Here is a 24,809-nt window from a genome sequence, read left to right on the forward strand (position 1 = left end):
TTTTTTCTATTGATAATGTAAAATTAACAGCCATAATGAAAGACTCATGTGAAGGTGAAATTACAGAGGAGGAACTTCTGGATGCAATTAAAGACTTTAAGTCCGGGAAAACTCCATGGTTGGATGGCATACCAGTCGAGGTATACCAAACCTTTTTTGATATACTCAGAGGACATTTATTAGCATGCTTTAACCACTCCTATGTAAATGGTAGATTATCAGACACTCAAGAAGAAGGTCTGATTTCATTATTACTGAAACAGGATACAAGTTGAAAATATAAAGATCCATTCCAAATTGGCGGCCCCTTACACTTCAGTGTTGTGATGCAAAAATTCTAGCAAAATGTATAGCGCATAGAATTAAAAAGGTATTGTCGGACATTATTCATTCTAATCAGAAAGGTTTTTTACATGGGCGATACATTGGAGATAATATAAGGCAAGTTGTCACACCCTGGCTCTGGGGACTCTAATATGTTGAGCCAGGGTGTGTAGAGTCTATGTGTTTTTGTTCTATGTCGTATTTCTAGTATTGTGTTTCTATGCTGGCCAGTGTGGTTCTCAATCAGAGGCAACGAGTATCAGCTGTTGCTTGTTGTCTCTGATTGGGAACCAGACTTGAGCAGCCAGTTTTCCCACAGTGTTTGTGGGATCTTGTTCCGTGTTGGTTTGTGTTAGTACCGTTGGACTTCACGTATCTTTTGTTGTTTTGTTTATCGTGTGTACACTTAATAAAGCAAGATGTACGAGTATCACGCTGCGCCTTGGTCCTCCTCCTTCGACGATCGTGACACAAGTACTGGAAACAATAGAACACTATGAAAAATCTGGGAAACCAGGCCTACTATTCATAGCAGACTTCGAAAAGACATTTGATAAAGTCCGACTGGGGTTTATATATAAATGCCTGGAGCATTTCAATTTTAAATTAAATTGGGTTAACATCATGTATAGTAACCCTAGGTGTAAAATAGTAAATAATGGCTATTTCTCAGAAAGTTTTAAACTGTCAAGAGGAGTTAGACAAGGTTGTCCACTATCGGCATATCTATTTATTATTGACATCGAGATGTTAGCTATTAAAATCAGATCCAACAATAATATTATGGAATTAGAAATCCAGGGCTTAAAAACAAAGGTGTCATTTTATGCTGATGATTCATGTTTTCTTTTAAATCCACAACTTGAATCCCTCCACAGCTTCATAGAGGATCTCACTCCAATGAATTTGAATAGAAAGTTAGCAAAAATAAATAAGATCTTGCTACCATGGAAAGGTAAATACCTGTCAATTTGTGGAAAAATCACCCTGATTAACTCTTTAGTATTATCCCAGTCAACCTATTTGCTTATGGTCTTGCCTACGCCTAGCGAACAGTTTTTTAAATAATATGAGAAAAAAAAATTCAATTTTATTTGGAAAGACAAGCTAGACAAAATTAAACGGGCCTATTTATATAATGAATATGAATTCGGAGGACAGAAATGATTAAATATTAAAGCATTAGACCTATCACTAAAAGCTTCAGTCATACAAATATTATACTTAAATCCGAACTGGTTCTCTAGAAAACTAGTAAGATTGTCTCACCCAATGTTCAAGAAGGGACTTTTCCCCTCACTTTCAGGTATTTGAAAAGGAAATCATCTCCCAAATATCACTATTTCTAAAACAAGCCATAGAAAGTTGGTTGCAATTTCAATTTAATCCTCCAGAAATGACAGAACAAATATTGCAACAAATATTGTGGTTAAACTCAAATATACTAATTGATTAAAAATATATATTTTTTGAGGAAAAAAAAAGGTATAATCTTCGTAAATGATATTATCGGTAGGAATGGTGGAGTTATGTCGCACATACAGCTAACAAAAACATATGGAAATGTCTGCTCTACCCAAAATTACAACCAAATAATTGCAGCATTACCACAAAAATGGAAGAGGAAAGTGGAAGAAGGAAAAAGTAAGGAACTTGTCTGTCGGCCTTGAATTATAGAACATACTTGGTTTAACAAAATTGTGATAAATAAAAAAGTTTACCAGTTTCATTTAAGGACCAAAAGATTGACAGCCGTCCATATAGATTGCAAAATAGTTGGGAAGAGATTTTTGATGTACCGATTCCATGGCATAGTGTTTATGAACTGATACGCAAAATGACGCCGTATGCAAAACTTAGAATTTTTCAATTTAAATTATTATATAAAATCCTTGCTACCAATAGAATGTTATTTGTATGGGGGATACAATCTTCCCAGCTCTGCAGATTTGGCTGTGAAGAGACAGAATCATTAGATCATTTGTTTTGGTACTGTCCATTTGTAGCTTGTTTCTGGACACAGGTCCAGGAATGGCTGAAGGATTGCAATATTTGCATGGAGCTGACCCTGCAGATAGCACTACTGGGTGATCTGAAAAGTCATAGCCAATCGATCAATAATATAATAATACTTTTAGCAAAAATGTTTATTTTCAATTCACAAACTGTAGAAACAATGAGAATAGAAAGGTTCAGAACTTTTGTAAAACATCACAGTACAGTTAAAAAAGATGTGGCAAATAGAAATCCAATATGAATGGTGTTAAGAGATACAGTGGGGGAAAAAAGTATTTAGTCAGCCACCAATTGTGCACGTTCTCCCACTTAAAAAGATAAGAGAGGCCTGTCATTTTCATCATAGGTACACGTCAACTATGACTGACAAATTGAGAAAAGAAAATCCAGAAAATCACATTGTAGGATTTTTAATGAATTTATTTGCAAATTATGGTGGAAAATAAGTATTTGGTCACCTACAAACAAGCAAGATTTCTGGCTCTCACAGACCTGTAACTTCTTCTTTAAGAGGCTCCTCTGTCCTCCACTCGTTACCTGTATTAATGGCACCTGTTTGAACTTGTTATCAGTATAAAAGACACCTGTCCACAACCTCAAACAGTCACACTCCAAACTCCACTATGGCCAAGACCAAAGAGCTGTCAAAGGACACCAGAAACAAAATTGTAGACCTGTACCAGGCTGGGAAGACTGAATCTGCAATAGGTAAGCAGCTTGGTTTGAAGAAATCAACTGTGGAAGCAATTATTAGGAAGTGGAAGACATACAAGACCACTGATAATCTCCCTCGATCTGGGGCTCCACGTAAGATCTCACCCTGTGGGGTCAAAATGATCACAAGAACGGTGAGCAAAAATCCCAGAACCACACGGGGGGACCTAGTGAATGACCTGCAGAGAGCTGGGACCAAAGTAACAAAGCCTACCATCAGTAACACACTACGGCGCCAGGGACTCAAATCCTGCAGTGCCAGACGTGTCCCCCTGCTTAAGCCAGTACATGTCCAGGCCCGTCTGAAGTTTGCTAGAGTGCATTTGGATGATCCAGAAGAGGATTGGGAGAATGTCGTGTTTGGAGGTCAAAAAATACTGAGTTGCATCCAAAGAACACCATACCTACTGTGAAGCATGGGGGTGGAAACATCATGCTTTGGAGCTGTTTTTCTGCAAAGGGACCAGGACGACTGATCCGTTTAAAGGAAAGAATGAATGGGGCCATGTATCGTGAGATTTTGAGTGAAAACCTCCTTCCATCAGCAAGGGCATTGAAGATGAAACGTGGCTGGGTCTTTCAGCATGACAATGATCCCAAACACACCGCCCGGGCAACGAAGGAGTGGCTTCGTAAGAAGCATTTCAAGGTCCTGGAGTGGCCTAGCCAGTCTCCAGATCTCAACCCCATAGAAAATCTTTGGAGGGAGTTGAAAGTCCGTGTTGTCCAGCGACAGCCCCAAAACATCACTGCTCTAGAGGAGATCTGCATGGAGGAATGGGTCAAAATACCAGCAACAGTGTGTGAAAACCTTGTGAAGACTTACAGAAAACGTTTGACCTGTGTCATTGCCAACAAAGGGTATATAACAAAGTATTGAGAAACTTTTGTTATTGACCAAATACTTATTTTCCTCCATAATTTGCAAATAAATTCATAAAAAATCCTACAATGTGATTTTCTGGATTTTTTTCTCTCATTTTGTCTGTCATAGTTGACGTGTACCTATGATGAAAATTACAGGCCTCTCTCATCTTTTTAAGTGGGAGAACTTGCACAATTGGTGGCTGACTAAATACTTTTTTCCCCCACTGTATATATACTGAGATCATGTGACAGATCATGTGACACTTAGATTGCACACAGGTGGACTTTACTTAACAAATTATGTTACTTCTGAAGGTAATTGGTTGCACCAGATCTTATTTAGGGGTTTCATAGCAAAGGGGGTGAATACATATGCACACACCACTTTTCCGTTATTTATTTTTTTGAATTTTTTGAAACAAGTTCTTTTTTTCATTTCACTTCACTTCACTTTTGCGTATGTAAATTACATGAAATCCAAATAAAAATCTATTTAAATTACAAGTTGTAATTCAACAAAATAGGATGTCTCCACCCATAGACCTACACCATGCCACACTGACAGAAAGGTTAACATTCACAGGAGGATAACACGATTACAATGGAGAGATGTATACGGTTGAAGAAGGGTAGGGCCGGAAGGGGGAAAAGGCTAGCTAAATGGATTGATAGGTTGGGAGATGGATGAGGAGAGGGGAACAGTAGTGGATGGAGAGGGGGATGAAGGGACGGTTAGACGCTGAAACAAAGGTGTTTGAGCTGGGATTTACAGAGGCAGAGCTCTGGGTCCTGCAGTGGGATGATAGCCATTCCTCCTCTCCTCCATCACGCCGTCTCTGTCTGAAGGAATGCAGGGACTCTTTATCTCTTCTGGGCTAGCTGCTAGCTGCTAACAGCCTCTGTCTGTTTCCCATATGGCACCCGTTTCCCTTTATAGTGCACTACTTTTGACCAGAGACCTACAGTATGGACTCTGGTCAAAAGTAGTTCATTATATAGGGAATAAGGTTCCATTTCGGACGCCTCCCTCTCATCACTACAACACTGTTCTGGCAGTTCCATGTTTTACAGTTAAATAAAGCTTCATTTTTATTTTATTTGACAGGCTAGCTCTGAGGTAGTGGAATATACTGTAGCTAGGGAAGAACATTAACTTTGCCCAATAAAAGTAATTTGTCCTATAAAGGTCATTAATAAATCAGGAAAATTATATATTCGGATGATGATGATGATGGTGATGATAATAATCATAATGATGATGATGCTGATTTATATTTCTACCATTATTAAAACTGTTTAATGTGAGCAGACACTGCTGGAATAGATGGGTATGGTTTAAGCATGACTCTTTGATGTGATAATAGCCACTAAAGATGTTGTGGTTTCACCCTCATTCTCGGTGGAAAATACTCCTCCTCCTCCCTCCTCCCTAGTGCTGTTGGAACATTTACTAACACACACTTTTCTAATGTGTCTGACTCGCTCTGTTACACACACACACACACACACACACACACACACACACACACGTGTTCATATCACTCCTAATTCACATGTACAGTACCAGTCAAAAGTTTGGACACACCTACTCATTCAAGGGTTTTTCTTTATTTTTACTATTTTCTACATTGTATAATAATAGTGAAGACATCAAAACTATGAAATAACACATATGGAACTCTGGGTCTTCCATTCCTATGGCGGTCCTCATGAGAGCCAGTTTCATCATAGCGCTTGATGGTTTTTGCAACTGCACTTGAAGAAACTTTCAAAGTTCTTGAAATGTTCCATATTGACTGACCTTCATGTCTTAAAGTAATGATGGACTGTCATTTCTCTTTGCTTATTTGAGCTGTTCTTGCCATAATATGGACTCAGTCTTTTACCAAATAGGGCTATCTTATGTATACCACCCCTACCTTGTCACAACACAACTGATTGGCTCAAATGCATTAAGAAGGAAAGAAATTCCACAAATTAACTTTTAACAAGGCACACCTGTTAATTGAAATGCATTCCAGGTGAGTACCTCATGAAGCTGGTTGAGAGAATGCCAAGAGTGTGCAAAGCTGTCATCAAGGCAAATGGTGGCTATTTGAAGAATCTAAAATCTAAAATATATTTTATTATATGTTTAATACTTTTTTGGTTACTACATGATTCCATATGTGTTATTTCATAGTTTTGATGTCTTCACTATTATTCTACAATGTAGAAAATAGTAAAAATAAAGAAAAACCGTTGAATGAGTAGGTGTGTCCAAACTTTTGACTGGTACTGTATATCAATAGGTTATTACTACAGCACTTGGCAGTGCAGGTCATTTTCCAAGTCCAAACCCTGGTCTGGTTTTTTCTTCCAACGCGCCCCTGTGGGTCCTGGTCAAAAGTAGTGCACTATGTTGGGAATATGGTGCCATTTGGGATGCAACCCAGGAGTGGTTGGTATTGCTGAGTGTTTGGGGACTGAGAGTGGTGGTGGTTTCCCCCCGAAGTCTAACAGGCTGGCCACAGATGCTGAGTGTTGTAGGTGGTTTTGTACCAACTTCCTGGAGGACTTGTGCTGAGGGTTAATGGTTAATGGTTTTGTAGTGCGGTCTGTGTCAGACGAGGGTTTTCAAACCTCCCTCAGTTCATTTGACTGGGCTGGCAGTAACTTCCCAGTCGACAGACTGAGACGAGGCAAGATAAATAACCTTCTGTTTGACCCTTTGTACTTCTTTGCACTCTGATCTCAATCACATACACACAGCATCTCAGACAAAAACACAAACAGCAGTGACACAAACAGTTAATACAAATACAGAATCGAAGACACAAGCACGCATCCACACCATACTCCACAGTCTCGCCAGAATAAATGCTTCTGTCCACCAGAGAATGATTTCTCTAACCTCATTACATACTCTTCTCAGCCCTGGAACAATAAGTGAATGGCTGTTCACAGGGTTGGTTAACTCTGGAGACTACTTTGGTGTGTACAGAGTTAGGAGGTAAATCAGCCTTTAACTTCCTTGCACCCTATGTTTGGAATAATCTCCAAAATACGTTTTGATTGGATGCTTTGGTGTCCCTAGGGCAATTCAGACAGCTGACTGAGGATTTTTATAATGAAGAATGTTTGTTTTATTTGACTGTGTTTTGTATCTTAATGTGTATTTAATGTGTATACTGTATATATTTATGTGTATTTATACTTGCCTATTGATGTGTTCGTTTTTGTATTGTGCAGGGCTCATTTACAAAAGAGACTTTTGTCTCAATATGACTTCCCTGTTGAAATAAAGGTTAATAATAATAATATGCTATGTATAATTCCAATGATAAGCCAGACTGCTAACAAATAAAAGCCAAGCACACACACACACACACACACACACACACACACACACACACACACACACACACACACACACACACACACACACACACACACACACACTTTCACCTCTGCTAGCATCAAATCCATCTCCCTCAATCACATTAACACTGTAGCTCAGGAAGAGGTTGTTCACTTACCACCAGTTGCCACGGTGAGATCACGCAGGAAATGTCCATAGAAGGGGAAGTCGAAGGACAGATTTACTCTCTGCATGAAAAAAACCCACAGATGACTCAGGTCAGAAAGAGAGCTCCAAAAAAGACAACTACGATAAGACAGAAAAATACTCACTAGGATTAAACTTCAGTCTTAGATAGAGAAAGAATGTGTAAACAAAGAGGAACTCAGGCAATCAGGAAAGAGGATTCCTAAGTAAGTTCCACCTTTTTCAGTCCTTGGGGTAGTTGACTATAAATTTGAACACAAGCCAAGTTGTGAATTGTTTTTAAGCAGGATAAAATACACCATTGTGGTTATGAAAAGAAAGCATTTATGAGTTTCATAGACTTTCATCAAGTTTGATGAAACATGTTTCCCCACAGAGTGAAATTAAATGTGCACAAACATTTTCAGTTCAAAACAAGATTAGTACTAAAATGTTCCTGACCAACTACCAATTATTGGGGGGATAACAACAAGCAAAAAAAGACTGAATGAGCTGACAAAAGTATGTTCCTAATAAGGTATAACATTTATTGATTTCTGAATTCATATGTTAGTTGGATTTTACACTCTAGCACATTGTTGGGACTATTACTGTGTCAGATAGAGTAACTGAATTGATTATAGTGACAAGCTGAATGTTTACAACACTTTTTATCAGGGCCCACTCTGGTCAAAAGTAGTGCACTTTGTAGGAAATAGGGTGTCATTTGGGACGTACAGTGGCTTGCGAAAGTATTCACCCCCCTTGGCATTTTTCCTAATTTGTTGCCTTACAACCTGGAATTAAAATTTATTTTTTGGGAGTTTGTATCATTTGATTTACACAACATGCCCGTTTGGCGAACACCAAACATGTTTGCTTATTTTTTTCTTTAAGCAATGGCTTTTTTCTGCCCACTCTTCTGTAAAGCCCAGCTCTGTGGAGTGTACGGCTTAAAGTGATCCTATGGACAGATACTCCAATCTCAGCTGTGGAGCTTTGCAGCTCCTTCAGGGTTATCTTTGTTTTCTTGGTTGCCTCTCTGATTAATGCCCTCCTTGCCTGGTCTGCGAGTTTTGGTGGGCGGCCCTCTCTTGGCAGGTTTATTGTGGTGCCATATTCCTTCCATGGATTTAATGGTGCTTCGTGGCATGTTCAAAGTTTCTGATATTTTTTTTATAACCCAACCCTGATCTGTACTTATCCACAACTTTATCCCTGACCTGTATGGAGTGCTCCTTGGTCTTCATGGTGCCACTTGCTTGGTGGTGCCACTTGCTTAGTGGTGTTGCAGACTCTGGGGCCTTTCATAACAGGTGTATATATGTTGAGATCATGTGACAGATCATGTGACACTTAAATTGCACACAGGTGGACTTTATTTAACTAATTATGTGACTTTTGAAGGTAATTGGTTACACCAGATCTTATTTCGGGGCTTCATTGCAAAGGGGGTGAATACATATGCACGCACCGACTTTTGCAAGGCACTGTATGCATGTTGTTTCTATAGCATATGCTGTGTATGATAGAGAGTGGAGAGCATAACTCCATGGTAAACACAGCTACATGATCCATGATCAAACCAGGGGGAGTAATGCTGTGGCCCACCACAGCAATTACCATGACTAAACACAGTCATTCTACAGCCTAGCTTCTCCGCTTTATTTTGATGAAGTTGACCTTGCTGGTTTTACGAGCATATTGGCTGATTATGCTATGTGGGTATTCCAACGCGCTGGGACTGGCACAGCACAGTGCCAGAAATTAACACTACTAACACTGAGACACACTGAGACACATTTCTGCCACCCCTAGTCCCCTCATGGTGACCTCTGTGTGTGTGTCCCAAATGGCACCCTATTTCCTATATAGTGCACTACGTTTGACCTATGGGCTCTGGACAAAAGTAGTGCACTACATAGGGAATAGGGTGCCATTTGGGATACATCCTCTGTGTGTCCCCTGCTCAGGGAAGGTCCTTGTTTGACTGAATGGGGTACAGCCGGCTGGGCTGGCTGGCACTACTATCCTCAGGCCAAATGGCCCGTGTCTGATATGATGTAGCGCTCAGTTTAGCCTGTTTCTCTCACTCTCCTCTTCTCTCCTGCCTCAATGACCATTCACTTTCGAATAACAGAAAGGAGGGAAAGAGGGGAGCATTTATATCCAGCATAAATATATTGATTCTCTGGACACATCCAAAGTCTGAGCATACTGTATGTCCCAAATGACACCCTATTCCCTATGTAGTGCACTACTTTTAACCAGGGCCCATAGTTCAAAAGTAGTGCACTATGTAGGGAAGAGGATGCCATTTGGGACACAAAATGAGAAAACTTCCCAATTCCTCTCTTCTTTCACTGTGGAAGAAGAAGAAAAGCAGTTAAAAGGGGAACCGTGCCCCAGTTTGTATGGTTCAATCCATCATCTAGTGCGCCACTGCGCCACTCGTCTCCCGAGTGGCGCAGTGGTCTAAGGCACTGCATCGCAGTGCTAGCTGTGCCACTAGAGATCCTGGTTCGAATCCAGGCTCTGTCGTAGCCGGCCACGACCGGGAGACCCATGGGGCGGCGCACAATTTTTACAGCGTCGTCCAGGGTAGGGGAGGGAATGGCCGGCAGGGATGTAGCTCAGTTGGTAGAGCATGGCGTTTGCAACGCCAGGGTTGTGGGTTTGTTTCCCACAGGGGGCCAGTATAAAGAATTAAATGTATGCACTCACTAACTGTAAGTCGCTCTGGATAAGAGCGTCTGCTAAATGACAAAAATGTAAATGTAATTGAAGGTGGATGGGGAGAATACACAATGTATAACTTCATTTTGTGTCTTTACTCGTTGTGGTAGGGCCATTGTTCCATTGTTTAACCCAGGTACGTTTTTCTAAGTCACTTCATCCACCCTCCTCCCTCCTTCCTCTTGTCATGCCACCCTTTTCTCTGTCTCCTGACTGTACAAGGCCCTGTGATGCAAAGCCCAAAGCGGCTGGGAGACCTCAGCAGAATGCACCTCACACTGTTCGTGCAGAGGTAGTGTGCGCCGGAGTGAAGTTTTCCCTAGGTACAGATCTAGGATCTCCCCCCAATCCCTTAACCCTTAGTAGGGGAATGCGAAACTGACCCAAGATCAGCGTCTAGGGGTAACTTCACCCTACTGTTGCAGGCTTGCATCTCCCACTGCAGAGTCTGACCAATGCCCCAAAACATGTCCAAATGATGCCAGTCTATATCATATTATACAACTTCCAGTTGTCTACACTTTTAATCAGAATCTGAGAGGAAGGTTGTCTTACCGCAGCTTGCCTGTGAGTGTTGGACAGGATGCCATGGATCTTCACCTTCTCCTTGTCCATCTGGTCAACGTTTACCCACAAGTCCTTGCTCATGGGGTCCGTGGGGCCGTAGGTCTTTGATGTGTAGTAGTTGTGATCTGTGTCCTCCTGTTGGACAGAAAACAAAAGCACTGATTTGTTACACTTTATTTAGTGTCCCTTTACAGACGGTCTATAGAAGTTCTATTGGAACAAAACAAAAGCATCGAATAAATAAGTGACCATTTGTCGATAGCAAGATAGTAAAACACGAGAGTTGTTGCTCGTAGTGTGGGATTTATGAAAGGCAGAGCGCTAAAACATGGTTAGGTAGAGAGTGATAGGAGTGAATGAGAGTGAACGTAACCCTGTGCTCAGGGTGACTTATTTAAATAGAGCCTCTTCTCCGCCGTGTGCATTAACTCAGCTTTATGACGCGACATTCTCTAGCCAGACAGGAACATCTTTCTTTCTTTCCCCCTCTCTCTCTCTCTCTCTCTCTCTCTCTCTCTCTCTCCCGCTCTCTCTTTCTTGCTCTCTCCCTCTCTCTCTCTCTCTCTACCCCCCTCCACTCTCTCTCCCTTTGCAGCTCAGACCCTATCAGACTAAATCAAATCTCTCCTCTGCACACATTATGTCCGAGGCAATTTCCAAACCCAGAGAAATTCTTTACAAAGTTGAATTGAATATAGACTTCCACTCAACAATCTCTGGATGTAGTGTTATTGTGCAGAATACATTAAATGAATAGCAACTATGCAAGTCAACAACCTCTGAATGGTTTTATTGTGCAGTACATATAACATTCATATAGACTACCACTCAACAACCATGCAATAGTATTATTATACAGCATTCATTTACAGGAAGTTATTCCTACATCTCATTTGGATAATTCAGCTTTTCAATGAACATTACTTTTGTTGACAGGTACTGTCTATGGAACAATAAGGTTGTGTAGGCTTGCATGGCTTGCATGGCTTTTGAATATTATCTGCATAAAACATGGAAGACTAGTCTGAAATGATAACAGTTACAGTTGTGTGTGACTACCATTTACAGTAATTGAGTTAAAACTGTAGAACTGTATTGGTATCCTTGATACCTTGGAACAATTATATTGTATAGGCCTGTGTGTGTGTGTGTGTGTGTGTGTGTGTGTTCTGTAGGCTTCTTCACTCAGTGGTCGTAATGGCTGCTAATCAAATTAGGACAGCCAGAAAGCATGACTTCCTGCACTCGTAAAAGCCTGGCCCATAGGCTAATGGAGTGCAAAAGGCACATTCATGAGAGCTTTTACGAGCGATGTGTTGATGTCGACGCTGCACGACTCCTTTTACTGTTTCCGGTATGGAGTAAGCCGAACGCCCTGCACTGGACCCCTATCTCTGCCTGCGCCTCAAATGGCACACTATTATTTATATAGTGCACTACTTTTGGCCAGGCCCCATATAGGGGATATGGTGTCATTTGGGCCAGAACCTCTAACAGCTGGTAGAAAGTTTTTTAATGGGACGTCTTCTCTGGGCCTCTCGTAACCCCCTAATACAAAATATTCCCTATCAGCCCTGGCCAAAAGTAGTGTAATATAAATGGAATAGGGTGCCCTTTGGGACGTAACAAGACGGTTTAGACTATAGACAGGTGAAACGTTGTTTACAAAGACACCGTAACTGCTCTCTCCAAATGATAACATCTTAGAAAATGTGCTGAATCTCTACTTTGTACTTTGTTATTGTGGGTTGAAGAACGATAATATTCAGCAGCTTTGGAAGTTGCTCAATTGTGTTGCTTGGCGAGTGAGAGGAGGTTTTTCAACTTATCAGACTGATAAGTAGGACACGCTGAGCTGTGTGCTTCCTCTGATAATATAAACATTGTGGTGTGTGCGTGTGTGTGTTTCACTGAGGTGGGCTAGTCAAAGACCTGTGAGACAAACACTACATGAATTAAACCAACATCAATAACTCTCAACTCTAAACACTTCATATTATTTTCCTTGGAGAACAGTAATCTGAAAGATGTGTTGGCCTCAATACAACCCATGATGTAATACTAGAGTGTAGAATAGAAATTCATTGAATACAATACAATAGAATAGTGAGAGTGTTCAGGCTTTACTTAGCCCTGGTGTGATTAATACATATTAAAACCTCTTAATTCAAGCTAGGCATCACAGATGGGATATTGCTTTTGATTAATTGGTCGACCTTAAAGACACGTCACCAAAGACGTTGAATCGCATTTGCGAGCGACACGTGCAGACAAAGCTCGTTAGGAAAACAAACACCCTGTAGCAGCCAGTCAGGCTTACTCAGCAGATTCGTTTTGGGGGTTCGGAAACAAGGACGCTTGTAAAACAAAATAATACGAGTACTGCTAGACACATACAGAGCCTTGATACGTTTCCGACTAATCAGCACAAGATGTGTTGGCTATTTCAGGCCATCTTTGGAGAGGAGGAGAGGACGGATGGAGGGAGGAACTCCTTGGAGGTGAGAGGGGGCCAGCTGGCTGTTCTCGCCCCAGTTTCCCCTCCCCTTCCCTGGGGTGGAGGGATCAGAGAGTTGGGAAGGCTGCCATCCTCCAGCTGGGTGTCAGGGGGAGGCAAAGAGGGACGCTGGGTGCAAAGGTCAGAGAGCAGAGGCACGGGGGGGGGGGGGGGTACATAGAGGGGGTGTATGGGAATAGGTTCAGTAGGTCCTAGGAAAGATGGCGGAGCATTTGACCCATTCATTTTAACCAGAATTCCTATGAACTGTCTGTTCTATTATCTATGCCCGCAGGCTGACAGATAGAAGGAGAAGAGGAAGGAAGGAAGTGTGGGTTGGAAGGAATGAGTTGAGGTGAGGTGACTGGAAGATGGATGGATGATGGGAGAGGGAAAGGAGAGAGAGATCGTAACCCTGTCAGTCAAACCTGAATACATTTCCTACTCTGTCCATCACAGCCCAGATACAAGATGGAAAGAAGACGAAGAAAATATATACAGTGAGGGGAAAAAGTATTTGATCCGCTGCTGATTTTGTACGTTTGCCCACTGACAAAGATGATCAGTCTATAATTTTAATGGTAGGTTTATTTGAACAGTGAGAGACAGAATAACAACAAAAAATCCAGAAAAACGCATGTCAAAAATGTTATGAATTTATTTGCATTTCAATGAGAAATAAGTATTTGACCCCTCTGAAAAACATGACTTAGTACTTGGTGGCAAAACCCAATCACAGAGGTCAGACGTTTCTTGTAGTTGGCCACCAGGTTTGCACACATCTCAGGAGGGATTTTGTCCCACTCCTCTTTGCAGATCTTCTCCAAGTCATTAAGGTTTCGAGGCTGATGTTTGGCAACGCAAACCTTCAGCTCCATCCACAGATTTTCTATGGGATTAAGGTCTGGAGACTGGCTAGGCCACTCCAGGATCTTAATGTGCTTCTTCTTGAGCCACTCCTTTGTTGCCTTGGCCGTGTGTTTTGGGTCATTGTCATGCTGGAATACCCATCCATGACCCATTTTCAATGCCCTGGCTGAGGGAAGGAGGTTCTCACCCAAGATTTGACGGTACATGGCCCCGTCCATGCGGTGAAGTTGTCCTGTCCCCTTAGCAGAAAAACACCCCCAAAGCATAATTTTCCACCTCCATGTTTAACGGTGGGGATGGTGTTCTTGGGGTCATAGACAGCATTCCTCCTCCTCCAAACACGGCGAGTTGAGTTGATGCCAAAGAGCTCGATTTTGGTCTCATCTGACCACAACACTTTCACCCAGTTCTCCTCTGAATCATTCAGATGTTCATTGGCAAACTTCAGACGGGCGTGTATATGTGCTTTCTTGAGCAGGGGGACCTTGCGGGCGCTGCAGGATTTCAGTCCTTCACAGCGTAGTGTGTTACCAATTGTTTTCTTGGTGACTATGGTCCCAGCTGCCTTGAGATCATTGACAAGATCCTCCCGTGTAGTTCTGGGCTGATTCCTCACCATTCTCATGATCATTGCAACTCCACAAGGTGAGATCTTGCATGGAGCCCCAGGCCGAGGGAGATTGACAGTTATTTTGTGTTTCTTCCATTTGCGAATAATCGCACCAACTGTTGTCACCTTCTCACCAAGCTGCTTGGCGATGGTCTTGTAGCCCATTCCAGCCTTGTGTAGATCTACAATCTTGTCCCTGACATCCTTGGAGAGCTCTTTGGTCTTGGCCATGGTGGAGAGTTTGGAATCTGATTGATTGATTGCTTCTGTGGACAGGTGTCTTTTATAAAGGTAACAAGCTGAGATTAGGAGCACTCCATTTAAGAGTGTGCTCCTAATCTCAGCTTGTTACCTGTTGGTGTAGGACCTACTTAACCGGTCGAGAGTTTTTTGTCACCCTTTGTGAACATAACTTAGAGAAAATACATATCACATGTGACGTTCCACAAGGTTTGATTTTGGGTCCGGATCTGTTCAGTTTATATATGTTACCCCTTGGCAGCATTATCAGAAAGCACAGCATTGATGGAAAGCACACATTACATTACCGTCTTTAAGGTCTCTGCACTGGCTGCCTGTGAGTTTTCCAATACATTTTAAGATTATTCTATTGGTTTTCAAATCAATCCACAATTGTGCAACCCAATACATGTCAGAAATGCTTTTAAGTTATGTACCCAGTAGGTCCATCAGGTCCTCTGGCACTGGCCTTTTAACTATCCCAAAGCCTATTGTCATTCTTTTGTTTTTTATCCTCTTATGTTTGTTCTGTAGTAAATTATTTATTTTTTTCATTGTTTTCTATTTGTTTTTTCATGTGAAGCACATTGTGTTGTATCCATGTCTTAATGTGCTGTATAAATAAAGCTTAGATTATAATCAGGCAGTGTGATTAAATTTGTCATTTTTCTTCAGCAATGTGCATTATATAAAGGTCACTACTAATGCATTTCTCCATTTACTAAACTCTAGGTAAATAATCACATTTCACTAACGCACATTGTTTAAAAAAAGTGTCCAAATAAATCACACTGTCAGATTATGAGTTTTACAGTATTTCTTCACAGATTTGAACTATTTTGCACCATGATATCTCCCTACAGCTCTTACAAAGAATAACGCTTCTGCTTTAATTGGGAAAAGAGCAAGGCAATACAGCTGAAGTAAATAGTTTTAATGACTTTATCATGTCACAATGAAGCGTCTATCACATCGGTGTGGCATTACTGACTAAGAAAAGTACAGGAAAAACAACTCGTCTCGTCATTCAATGAAAGAATGGAATTTTTAAAATCATAAGATCTTTCCCTACTCTACAGTATGCAGTATACGAGTCCCTGTATCTCTTCTATCACACGCACACACACAAACACACACACACACACACAAACACACACATCAGAGGCCCTGGTAACCATCTGCTCTTTAAAAGGAAAGACATTACTCATGTGTGTCTCTCGCTCTCACATTGGCTGATAATATCTATGATCCATTATATCCATTATTCATCACTCTGCATCATCCCCTCCCCATTGGAGCAGCTTTAGTGGTGTTTGGTGAAATCCAACAGCATTGCTTGGAGCTGAGGGGGTTGCACTTGCTTACTAACGAAGCCGGTAGGGCTTGCTGATCTGAACACATCCATGTATGAAAGAAAATACGGGTCAACAAAATATAGGTAGCACAACGGTAAACATGAAATCGTGAAACACATGGATAGAAAGTCACACCTTGTGTTTGAGTCTCTTATTTTCTTGTTTTATAAACGAACTCAAGCTGTCGCAAGGCTGACTCTTGTTAGCCTGTAAAATATGTAAAAAATGCATCAAAAGGAAACCAAAGAATGTCATAAGGAGGAACAAATAATGTGTGGGAAAAAAGAGAGAGGTGTTCTTTCTCAGCAACACCAAAGTAGCCTCTAGTCTATGGCCTACACCCACCCTCATACAGAGTGTTGTTATTGAAGAGCTCTAGTGTTCCGAGGTTTAGGGTTTCTCTGTGCTGCAGATAAACATGTGGTTTGGAGCCTCCTCGCTTAGCAGCTTCTAGGTCAGGGGTGCGTCCCAAATGGCACCCTATTCCCTATGTAGTGCACTACTTCTGATCAGAGCCCCGGTCAAAAGTAGTGCACTGAAAAGGGAATAGGGTGCCATTTGGAATGCTGACTAGAGTTTACTTAAGGACACATACAGTTGAAGTCGGAAGTTTACATACACCTTAGCCAAATACATTTAAACTCAGTTTTTCCACAATTCCTGACATTTAATTATAGTAAAAATTCCCTGTCTTAGGTCAGTTAGGATCACCACTTTATTTTAAGAATGTGAAATGTCAGAATAATAGTAGAGAGAATGATTTATTTCAGCTTTTATTTATTTCATCACATTCCCAGTGGGTCAGAAGTTTACATACACTCAATTAGTATTTGGTAGTATTACCTTTAAATTGTTTAAATTGGGCCAAAAGTTTCGGGTAGCCTTCCACAAGCTTCCCACAATAAGTTGGGTGAATTTTGGCCCATTCCTCCTGACAGAGCTGTGTGTAACTGAGTCAGGTTTGCAGGCCTCCTACAAAGCACACGCCTTTTCAGTTCTGCCCACACATTTTCTATAGGATTGAGGTCAGGGCTTTGTGATGGCCACTCCAATACCTTGACTTTGTTGTCCTTAAGCCATTTGGAAGTATGCTTGGGGTCATTGTCCATTTGGAAGACCCATTTGCGACCAAGCTTTAATTTCCTGACTGATGTCTTGAGATGTTGCTTTAATATATCCACATAATTTTCCTTCCCCATGATGCCATCTATTTTGTGAAGTGCACCAGTCCCTCCTGCAGCAAAGCACCCCCACAGCATGATGCTGCCACCCCGTGCTTCATTGTTGGGATGGTGTTCTTCGGCTTGCAAGCTATCCCCTTTTTCCTCCAAACATAACGATGGTCATTATGGCCAAACAGTTCTATTTTTGTTTCATCAGACCAGAGGACATTTCTCCAAAAAGTACGATCTTTGTCCCCATGTGCAGTTGCAAACCGTAGCCTGGCTTTTTTATGGCGGTTTTGGAGCAGTGGCTTCTTCCTTGCTGAGTGGCCTTTCAGGTTATGTCGATATAGGACTCGTTTTACTGTGGATATAGATACTTTTGTACCTGTTTTCTCCAGCATCTTCACAAGGTCCTTTGCTGTTGTTCTGGGATTGATTTGCACTTTTCTCACCAAAGTACGTTCATCTCTAGGAGACAGAATGCGTCTCCTTCCTGAGCGGTATGACGGCTGTGTGGTCCCATGGTGTTTATACTTGCATACTATTGTTTGTACAGATGAACGTGGTACCTTCAGGCGTTTGGAAATTGCTCCCAAGGATGAACCAGACTTGTGGAGGTCTACAATTCTTTTTCTGAGGTCTTGGCTGATTTCTTTTGATTTTCCCATGATGTCAAGCAAAGAGGCACTGAGTTTGAAGGTAGGCCTTTCAGAAGCTTCTAAGACTATGACATAATTTTCTGGAATTTTCCAAGCTGTTTAAAGGCACAGTCAACTTAGTGTATGTAAACTTCTGACCCACTGGAATTGTGATACAGTGAATTATAAGTGAAATAATCTATCTGTAAACAATTGTTGGAAAAATTACTATAGTTTGTTAACAAGAAATTTGTGGAGTGGTTGAAAAACTAGTTTTAATGACTCCAACCTAAGTGTATGTAAACTTCCGACTTCAACTGTAGATGAGGAGAATTGTCCCTACCTGAACTGTGAAATTGTCCCAAGGGAACTAAGGGAGTGAATGTTATTTATAATAAGGGTTACATGGAGAAAATTTGACCCCTCTGAAATTAAAAATGGATGGTCCTGCCTTCAGCAAAATATATTTTACCTAAACCCTATCTGAACGCTTGAATTTTTTTTATATATTATTATTATTAAATTATTTAAAAAATCATGTGACCATCCCCTATACCAAAAATAATAATGAAAAGAAAATGGATAGCAGAGAATGTTTGCCCTCACTTCTTGGCCAGACCAGAGCCTTAAATATGCAGTTTTAGGAACTGTTTTCATCCTGTTAACATTACATGGGAATGCAGGAATTTTGATAGAGCACAGGGCAGGTGGCCAGAAGGTTGTGAGTTCACAGACCACCGTGGACAAGAGTAGGGGTGGAAAGATATCCTTTATAGTAAATGCATTGCGTGAATCTATCATCGTATTTGCAGGTCCAAGAAAAAATTGCCATTTATAAAAATGTTATTATATATTAGCAGAATCCTTTTTAATACAACACAAATTATCGAAATTACAGGCTAAGAATGGACAGCGAGATAGGCCTATGTGTTCATCTTATCATATTTCTCCATTGCCAAATCAGTGTGTCTTGTTTGCAACGAAACTGTCCCTGTTTGCAAATAATTTTATCTGAGAAGTCATTAGGAATCTGAGAATGGTACTTTCAAAAGTTAGGCCTATCTTCAAATCAAACTTTATTTTTCATATGCGCCGAATTCAACAGGTGTAGACCTTACTTTGAAATGCTTACTTGCAAGCCCTTAACCAACAATGCAGTTCAAGATAGAAAGATCAAGTGTAATATATTATAAAAATAAAGCAAACTGGATGGAATATGGGGAAAAATGCACCAAATTATTTTTTAATCTTCAACATAGGAATGCTACCAAAAATAATTTATTGAAACTGGTTACAAATGATGGAGTCACCCATCATTCACCAAATTATATTTTGAAGGAGGAAACAAAGTACTTTAAGCATATGTTTTCGTTTCAGTCACCTCCATCTCCTCTTACTGAAGCAAATTGTAGAGATGTTTTTTCTATTGATAATGTAAAATTAACAGCCATAATGAAAGACTCATGTGAAGGTGAAATTACAGAGGAGGAACTTCTGGATGCAATTAAAGACTTTAAGTCCGGGAAAACTCCATGGTTGGATGGCATACCAGTCGAGGTATACCAAACCTTTTTTGATATACTCAGAGGACATTTATTAGCATGCTTTAACCACTCCTATGTAAATGGTAGATTATCAGACACTCAAGAAGAAGGTCTGATTTCATTATTACTGAAACAGGATACAAGTTGAAAATATAAAGATCCATTCCAAATTGGCGGCCCCTTACACTTCAGTGTTGTGAAAATTCTAGCAAAATGTATAGCGCATAGAATTAAAAAGGTATTGTCGGACATTATTCATTCTAATCAGAAAGGTTTTTTACATGGGCGATACATTGGAGATAATATAAGGCAAGTTGTCACACCCTGGCTCTGGGGACTCTAATATGTTGAGCCAGGGTGTGTAGAGTCTATGTGTTTTTGTTCTATGTCGTATTTCTAGTATTGTGTTTCTATGCTGGCCAGTGTGGTTCTCAATCAGAGGCAACGAGTATCAGCTGTTGCTTGTTGTCTCTGATTGGGAACCAGACTTGAGCAGCCAGTTTTCCCACAGTGTTTGTGGGATCTTGTTCCGTGTTGGTTTGTGTTAGTACCGTTGGACTTCACGTATCTTTTGTTGTTTTGTTTATCGTGTGTACACTTAATAAAGCAAGATGTACGAGTATCACGCTGCGCCTTGGTCCTCCTCCTTCGACGATCGTGACACAAGTACTGGAAACAATAGAACACTATGAAAAATCTGGGAAACCAGGCCTACTATTCATAGCAGACTTCGAAAAGACATTTGATAAAGTCCGACTGGGGTTTATATATAAATGCCTGGAGCATTTCAATTTTGGACAATCTCTTATAAATTGGGTTAACATCATGTATAGTAACCCTAGGTGTAAAATAGTAAATAATGGCTATTTCTCAGAAAGTTTTAAACTGTCAAGAGGAGTTAGACAAGGTTGTCCACTATCGGCATATCTATTTATTATTGACATCGAGATGTTAGCTATTAAAATCAGATCCAACAATAATATCATGGAATTAGAAATCCAGGGCTTAAAAACAAAGGTGTCATTTTATGCTGATGATTCATGTTTTCTTTTAAATCCACAACTTGAATCCCTCCACAGCTTCATAGAGGATCTCACTCCAATAAATTTGAATAGAAAGTTAGCAAAAATAAATAAGATCTTGCTACCATGGAAAGGTAAATACCTGTCAATTTGTGGAAAAATCACCCTGATTAACTCTTTAGTATTATCCCAGTCAACCTATTTGCTTATGGTCTTGCCTACGCCTAGCGAACAGTTTTTTAAATTATATGAGAAATTTTTTTTCAATTTTATTTGGAAAGGCAAGCTAGACAAAATTAAACGGGCCTATTTATATAATGAATATGAATTCGGAGGACAGAAATGATTAAATATTAAAGCATTAGACCTATCACTAAAAGCTTCAGTCATACAAATATTATACTTAAATCCGAACTGGTTCTCTAGAAAACTAGTAAGATTGTCTCACCCAATGTTCAAGAAGGGACTTTTCCCCTCACTTTCAGGTATTTGAAAAGGAAATCATCTCCCAAATATCACTATTTCTAAAACAAGCCATAGAAAGTTGGTTGCAATTTCAATTTAATTCTCCAGAAATGACAGAACAAATATTGCAAAAAATATTGTGGTTAAACTCAAATATACTAATTGATTAAAAATAGATATTTTTTGAGAAAAAAAAAAAGGTATAATCTTCGTAAATGATATTATCGGTAGGAATGGTGGAGTTATGTCGCACATACAGCTAACAAAAACATATGGAAATGTCTGCTCTACCCAAAATTACAACCAAATAATTGCAGCATTACCACAAAAATGGAAGAGGAAAGTGGAAGGAGGAAAAAGTAAGGAACTTGTCTGTCGGCCTTGAATTATAGAACATACTTGGTTTAACAAAATTGTGATAAATAAAAAAGTTTACCAGTTTCATTTAAGGACCAAAAGATTGACAGCCGTCCCATATAGATTGCAAAATAGTTGGGAAGAGATTTTTGATGTACCGATTCCATGGCATAGTGTTTATGAACTGATACGCAAAATGACGCCGTATGCAAAACTTAGAATTTTTCAATTAAAATTATTATATAAAATCCTTGCTACCAATAGAATGTTATTTGTATGGGGGATACAATCTTCCCAGCTCTGCAGATTTGGCTGTGAAGAGACAGAATCATTAGATCATTTGTTTTGGTACTGTCCATTTGTAGCTTGTTTCTGGACACAGGTCCAGGAATGGCTGAAGGATTGCAATATTTGCATGGAGCTGACCCTGCAGATAGCACTACTGGGTGATCTGAAAAGTCATAGTCAATCGATCAATAATATAATAATACTTTTAGCAAAAATGTTTATTTTCAATTCACAAACTGTAGAAACAATGAGAATAGAAAGGTTCAGAACTTTTGTAAAACATCACAGTACAGTTAAAAAAGATGTGGCAAATAGAAATCCAATATGAATGGTGTTAAGAGATAGATGGGAGGTGTTTCATGGAGCTGAAGGATGGGACTAATAACAACAACTAATAACAACAAGATAACTAGTGTAAGACATGCTGTGTCCATGCTGTGTCTGACTCCCGAGTGGCGCAGTGGTCTAAGGCGCTGCATCGCAGTGCTAGCTGTGCCACTAGAGATCCTGTTTCGAGTCCAGGCGCTGTCGCAGCCGGCCGTGACCGGGAGACCCATGGGCGGAGCACAATTGGTCCAGCGTCATCCAAGGTAGGGGAGGGTTTGGCTGGCAGGGATGTGGGTTCATTTCCCACGGGGGGCCAGTATGAAAAAAAACACACAAAAAAACTGTAAGTTGCTCGGGATAAGAGCGTCTGCTAAATGACTAAAATGTAAAAAATATTCAATAATAAGTATTTAGGTTACATATTTTGAGCTTTTGTGAAAGAGCACAGTTAGAAAGAATACCAACACACATATAGAAGCATACCAAATGGACATCATGAAAATGATGAAGTTCAGGAGTAAAAACAAACAAAATAGAATTATTGACTGTGTCCATAAAATGTATATAGTATGTATAAGCATGAAGTAGAGGCCTAAGCATTGTTGTTCAGTAGTTTACTCCAATTAGGGAAGGGATGGTGGGGTTGGAAAGTAATAAAGGGAAATATATATATTTTTAAAGGATTTGTATGTATATACAGTGAGGGAAAAAAGTATTTGATCCCCTGCTGATTTTGTAAGTTTGCCCACTGACAAAGACATGATCAGTCTATAATTTTAATGGTAGGTTTATTTGAACAGTGTGATACAGAATAACAACAAAAAAATCTAGAAAAATGCATGTCAAAAATGTTATAAATTGATTTGCATTTTAATGAGGGAAATAAGTATTTGACCCCTCTGCAAAACATGACTTAGTAATTGGTGGCAAAACCCTTGTTGGCAATCACAGAGGTCAAACGTTTCTTGTAGTTGGCCACCAGGTTTGCACACATCTCAGGAGGGATTTTGTTCCACTCCTCTTTGCAGATCTTCTTCAAGTCATTAAGGTTTCGAGGCTGATGTTTGGCAACTTGAACCTTCAGCTCCCTCCATAGATTTTCTATGGGATTAAGGTCTGGAGACTGGCTAGGCCAGTCCAGGACCTTAATGTGCCTCTTCTTGAGCCACTCCTTTGTTGCCTTGGCCATGTGTTTTGGGTCATTGTCATGCTGGAATACCCATCCACGACCCATTTTCAATGCCCTGGCTGAGGGAAGGAGGTTCTCACCCAAGATTTGACGGTACATGGCCCCATCCATCGTCCCTTTGATGCGGTGTTGTCCTGTCCCCTTAGCAGAAAAACACCCGCAAAGCATAATGTTTCCACCTCCATGTTTGACGGTGGGGATGGTGTTCTTGGGGTCATAGGCAGCAATCCTCCTCCTCCAAACACGGCGAGTTGAGTTGATGCCAAAGAGCTCGATTTTGGTCTCATCTGACCACAACATTTTCACCCAGTTCTCCTCTGAATCATTCAGATCTTCATTGGCAAACTTCAGACGGCCCTGAATATGTGCTTTCTTGAGCAGGGGGACCTTGCGGGCGCTGAAGGATTTCAGTCCTTCACGGCGTAGTGTGTTACCAATTGTTTTCTTGGTGACTATTGTCCCAGCTGCCTTGAGATCATTGACAAGATCCTCCCGTGTAGTTCTGGGCTGATTCCTCACCGTTGTCATGATCATTGCAACTCCACGAGGTGAGATCTTGCATGGAGCCGCAGGCCGAGGGAGATTGACAGTTCTTTTGTGTTTCTTCCATTTGCGAATAATCGCACCAACTGTTGTCAACTTCTCACCAAGCTGCTTGGCGATGGTCTTGTAGCCCATTCCAGCCTTGTGTAGGTCTACAATATTTTCCCTGACATCCTTGCAGAGCTCTTTTGCCATGGTGGAGAGTTTGGAATCTGATTGATTGATTGCTTCTGTGGACAGGTGTCTTTTATACAGGTAACAAACTGAGATTAGGAGCACTCCCTTTAAGAGTGTGCTCCTAATCTCAGCTCGTTACCTGTATAAAAGACACCTGGGAGCCAGAAATCTTTCTGATTGAGAGGGGGTCAAACACTTATTTCCCTCATTAAAATGCAAATCAATTTATACAATTTTTTACATGCGTTTTTCTGGATTTGTTGTTGTTGTTATTCTGTCTCTCACTGTTCAAATAAACCTACCATGAAAATTATAGACTGATCATTTCTTTGTCAGTGGGGCAAACGTAAAAAATCAGCAGGGGATCAAATACTTTTTTCCCTCACTGTATATATGTATGTATATGTGTATGTGTATGTATGTTGTACATGTAGGTAGGGGTAAAGTGACAATACATAGATAATAGACAGCGAGTAGCAGTATATAGGTCCTGGATGGCAGAAAGCTTGGCCACAGTGATGTACTGGGCCGTACGCACTACCCTCTTTAGCGCCTTGCGGTCGGAGGCCGAGCAGTTGCCATACCAGGCGGTGATGCAACCAGTCAGGATGCTCTCGATTGTGCAGCTGTATAACTTTTTGAGGATCTGAGGACCCATGCCAAATCTTTTCAGTCTCCTGAGGGGGAATAGGCTTTGTCGTGCCCTCTTCACGACTGTCTTGGTGTGTTTGGACCATGATAGTTTGTTGGTGATGTGGACACCAAGGAACT

At 40.6% G+C, this 24,809-nt stretch overlaps 1 protein-coding gene across 2 annotated transcripts in view; it reads right to left on the reverse strand.

Moving 5' to 3' along the window:
• Positions 1 to 24,809, reverse strand: part of LOC311109110 (plexin domain-containing protein 2-like) — a 164,172-nt gene that overhangs the window by 80,850 nt on the left and 58,513 nt on the right. For both annotated transcript variants that reach the window (XM_084151919.1, XM_084151920.1), the window contains exons 3-4: positions 10,739 to 10,885; positions 7,440 to 7,509 (exon numbers count right to left, since the gene is read on the reverse strand). In XM_084151919.1, the coding sequence (XP_084008045.1) occupies positions 7,440 to 7,509; positions 10,739 to 10,885 (217 nt within the window). The remainder of the gene's footprint in view (positions 1 to 7,439; positions 7,510 to 10,738; positions 10,886 to 24,809) is intronic.

This window comes from Coregonus lavaretus (genome assembly GCF_964263955.1).
Source record: "Coregonus lavaretus genome assembly, chromosome: 34".
Classification (NCBI taxonomy): Eukaryota; Metazoa; Chordata; class Actinopteri; order Salmoniformes; family Salmonidae; genus Coregonus; species Coregonus lavaretus.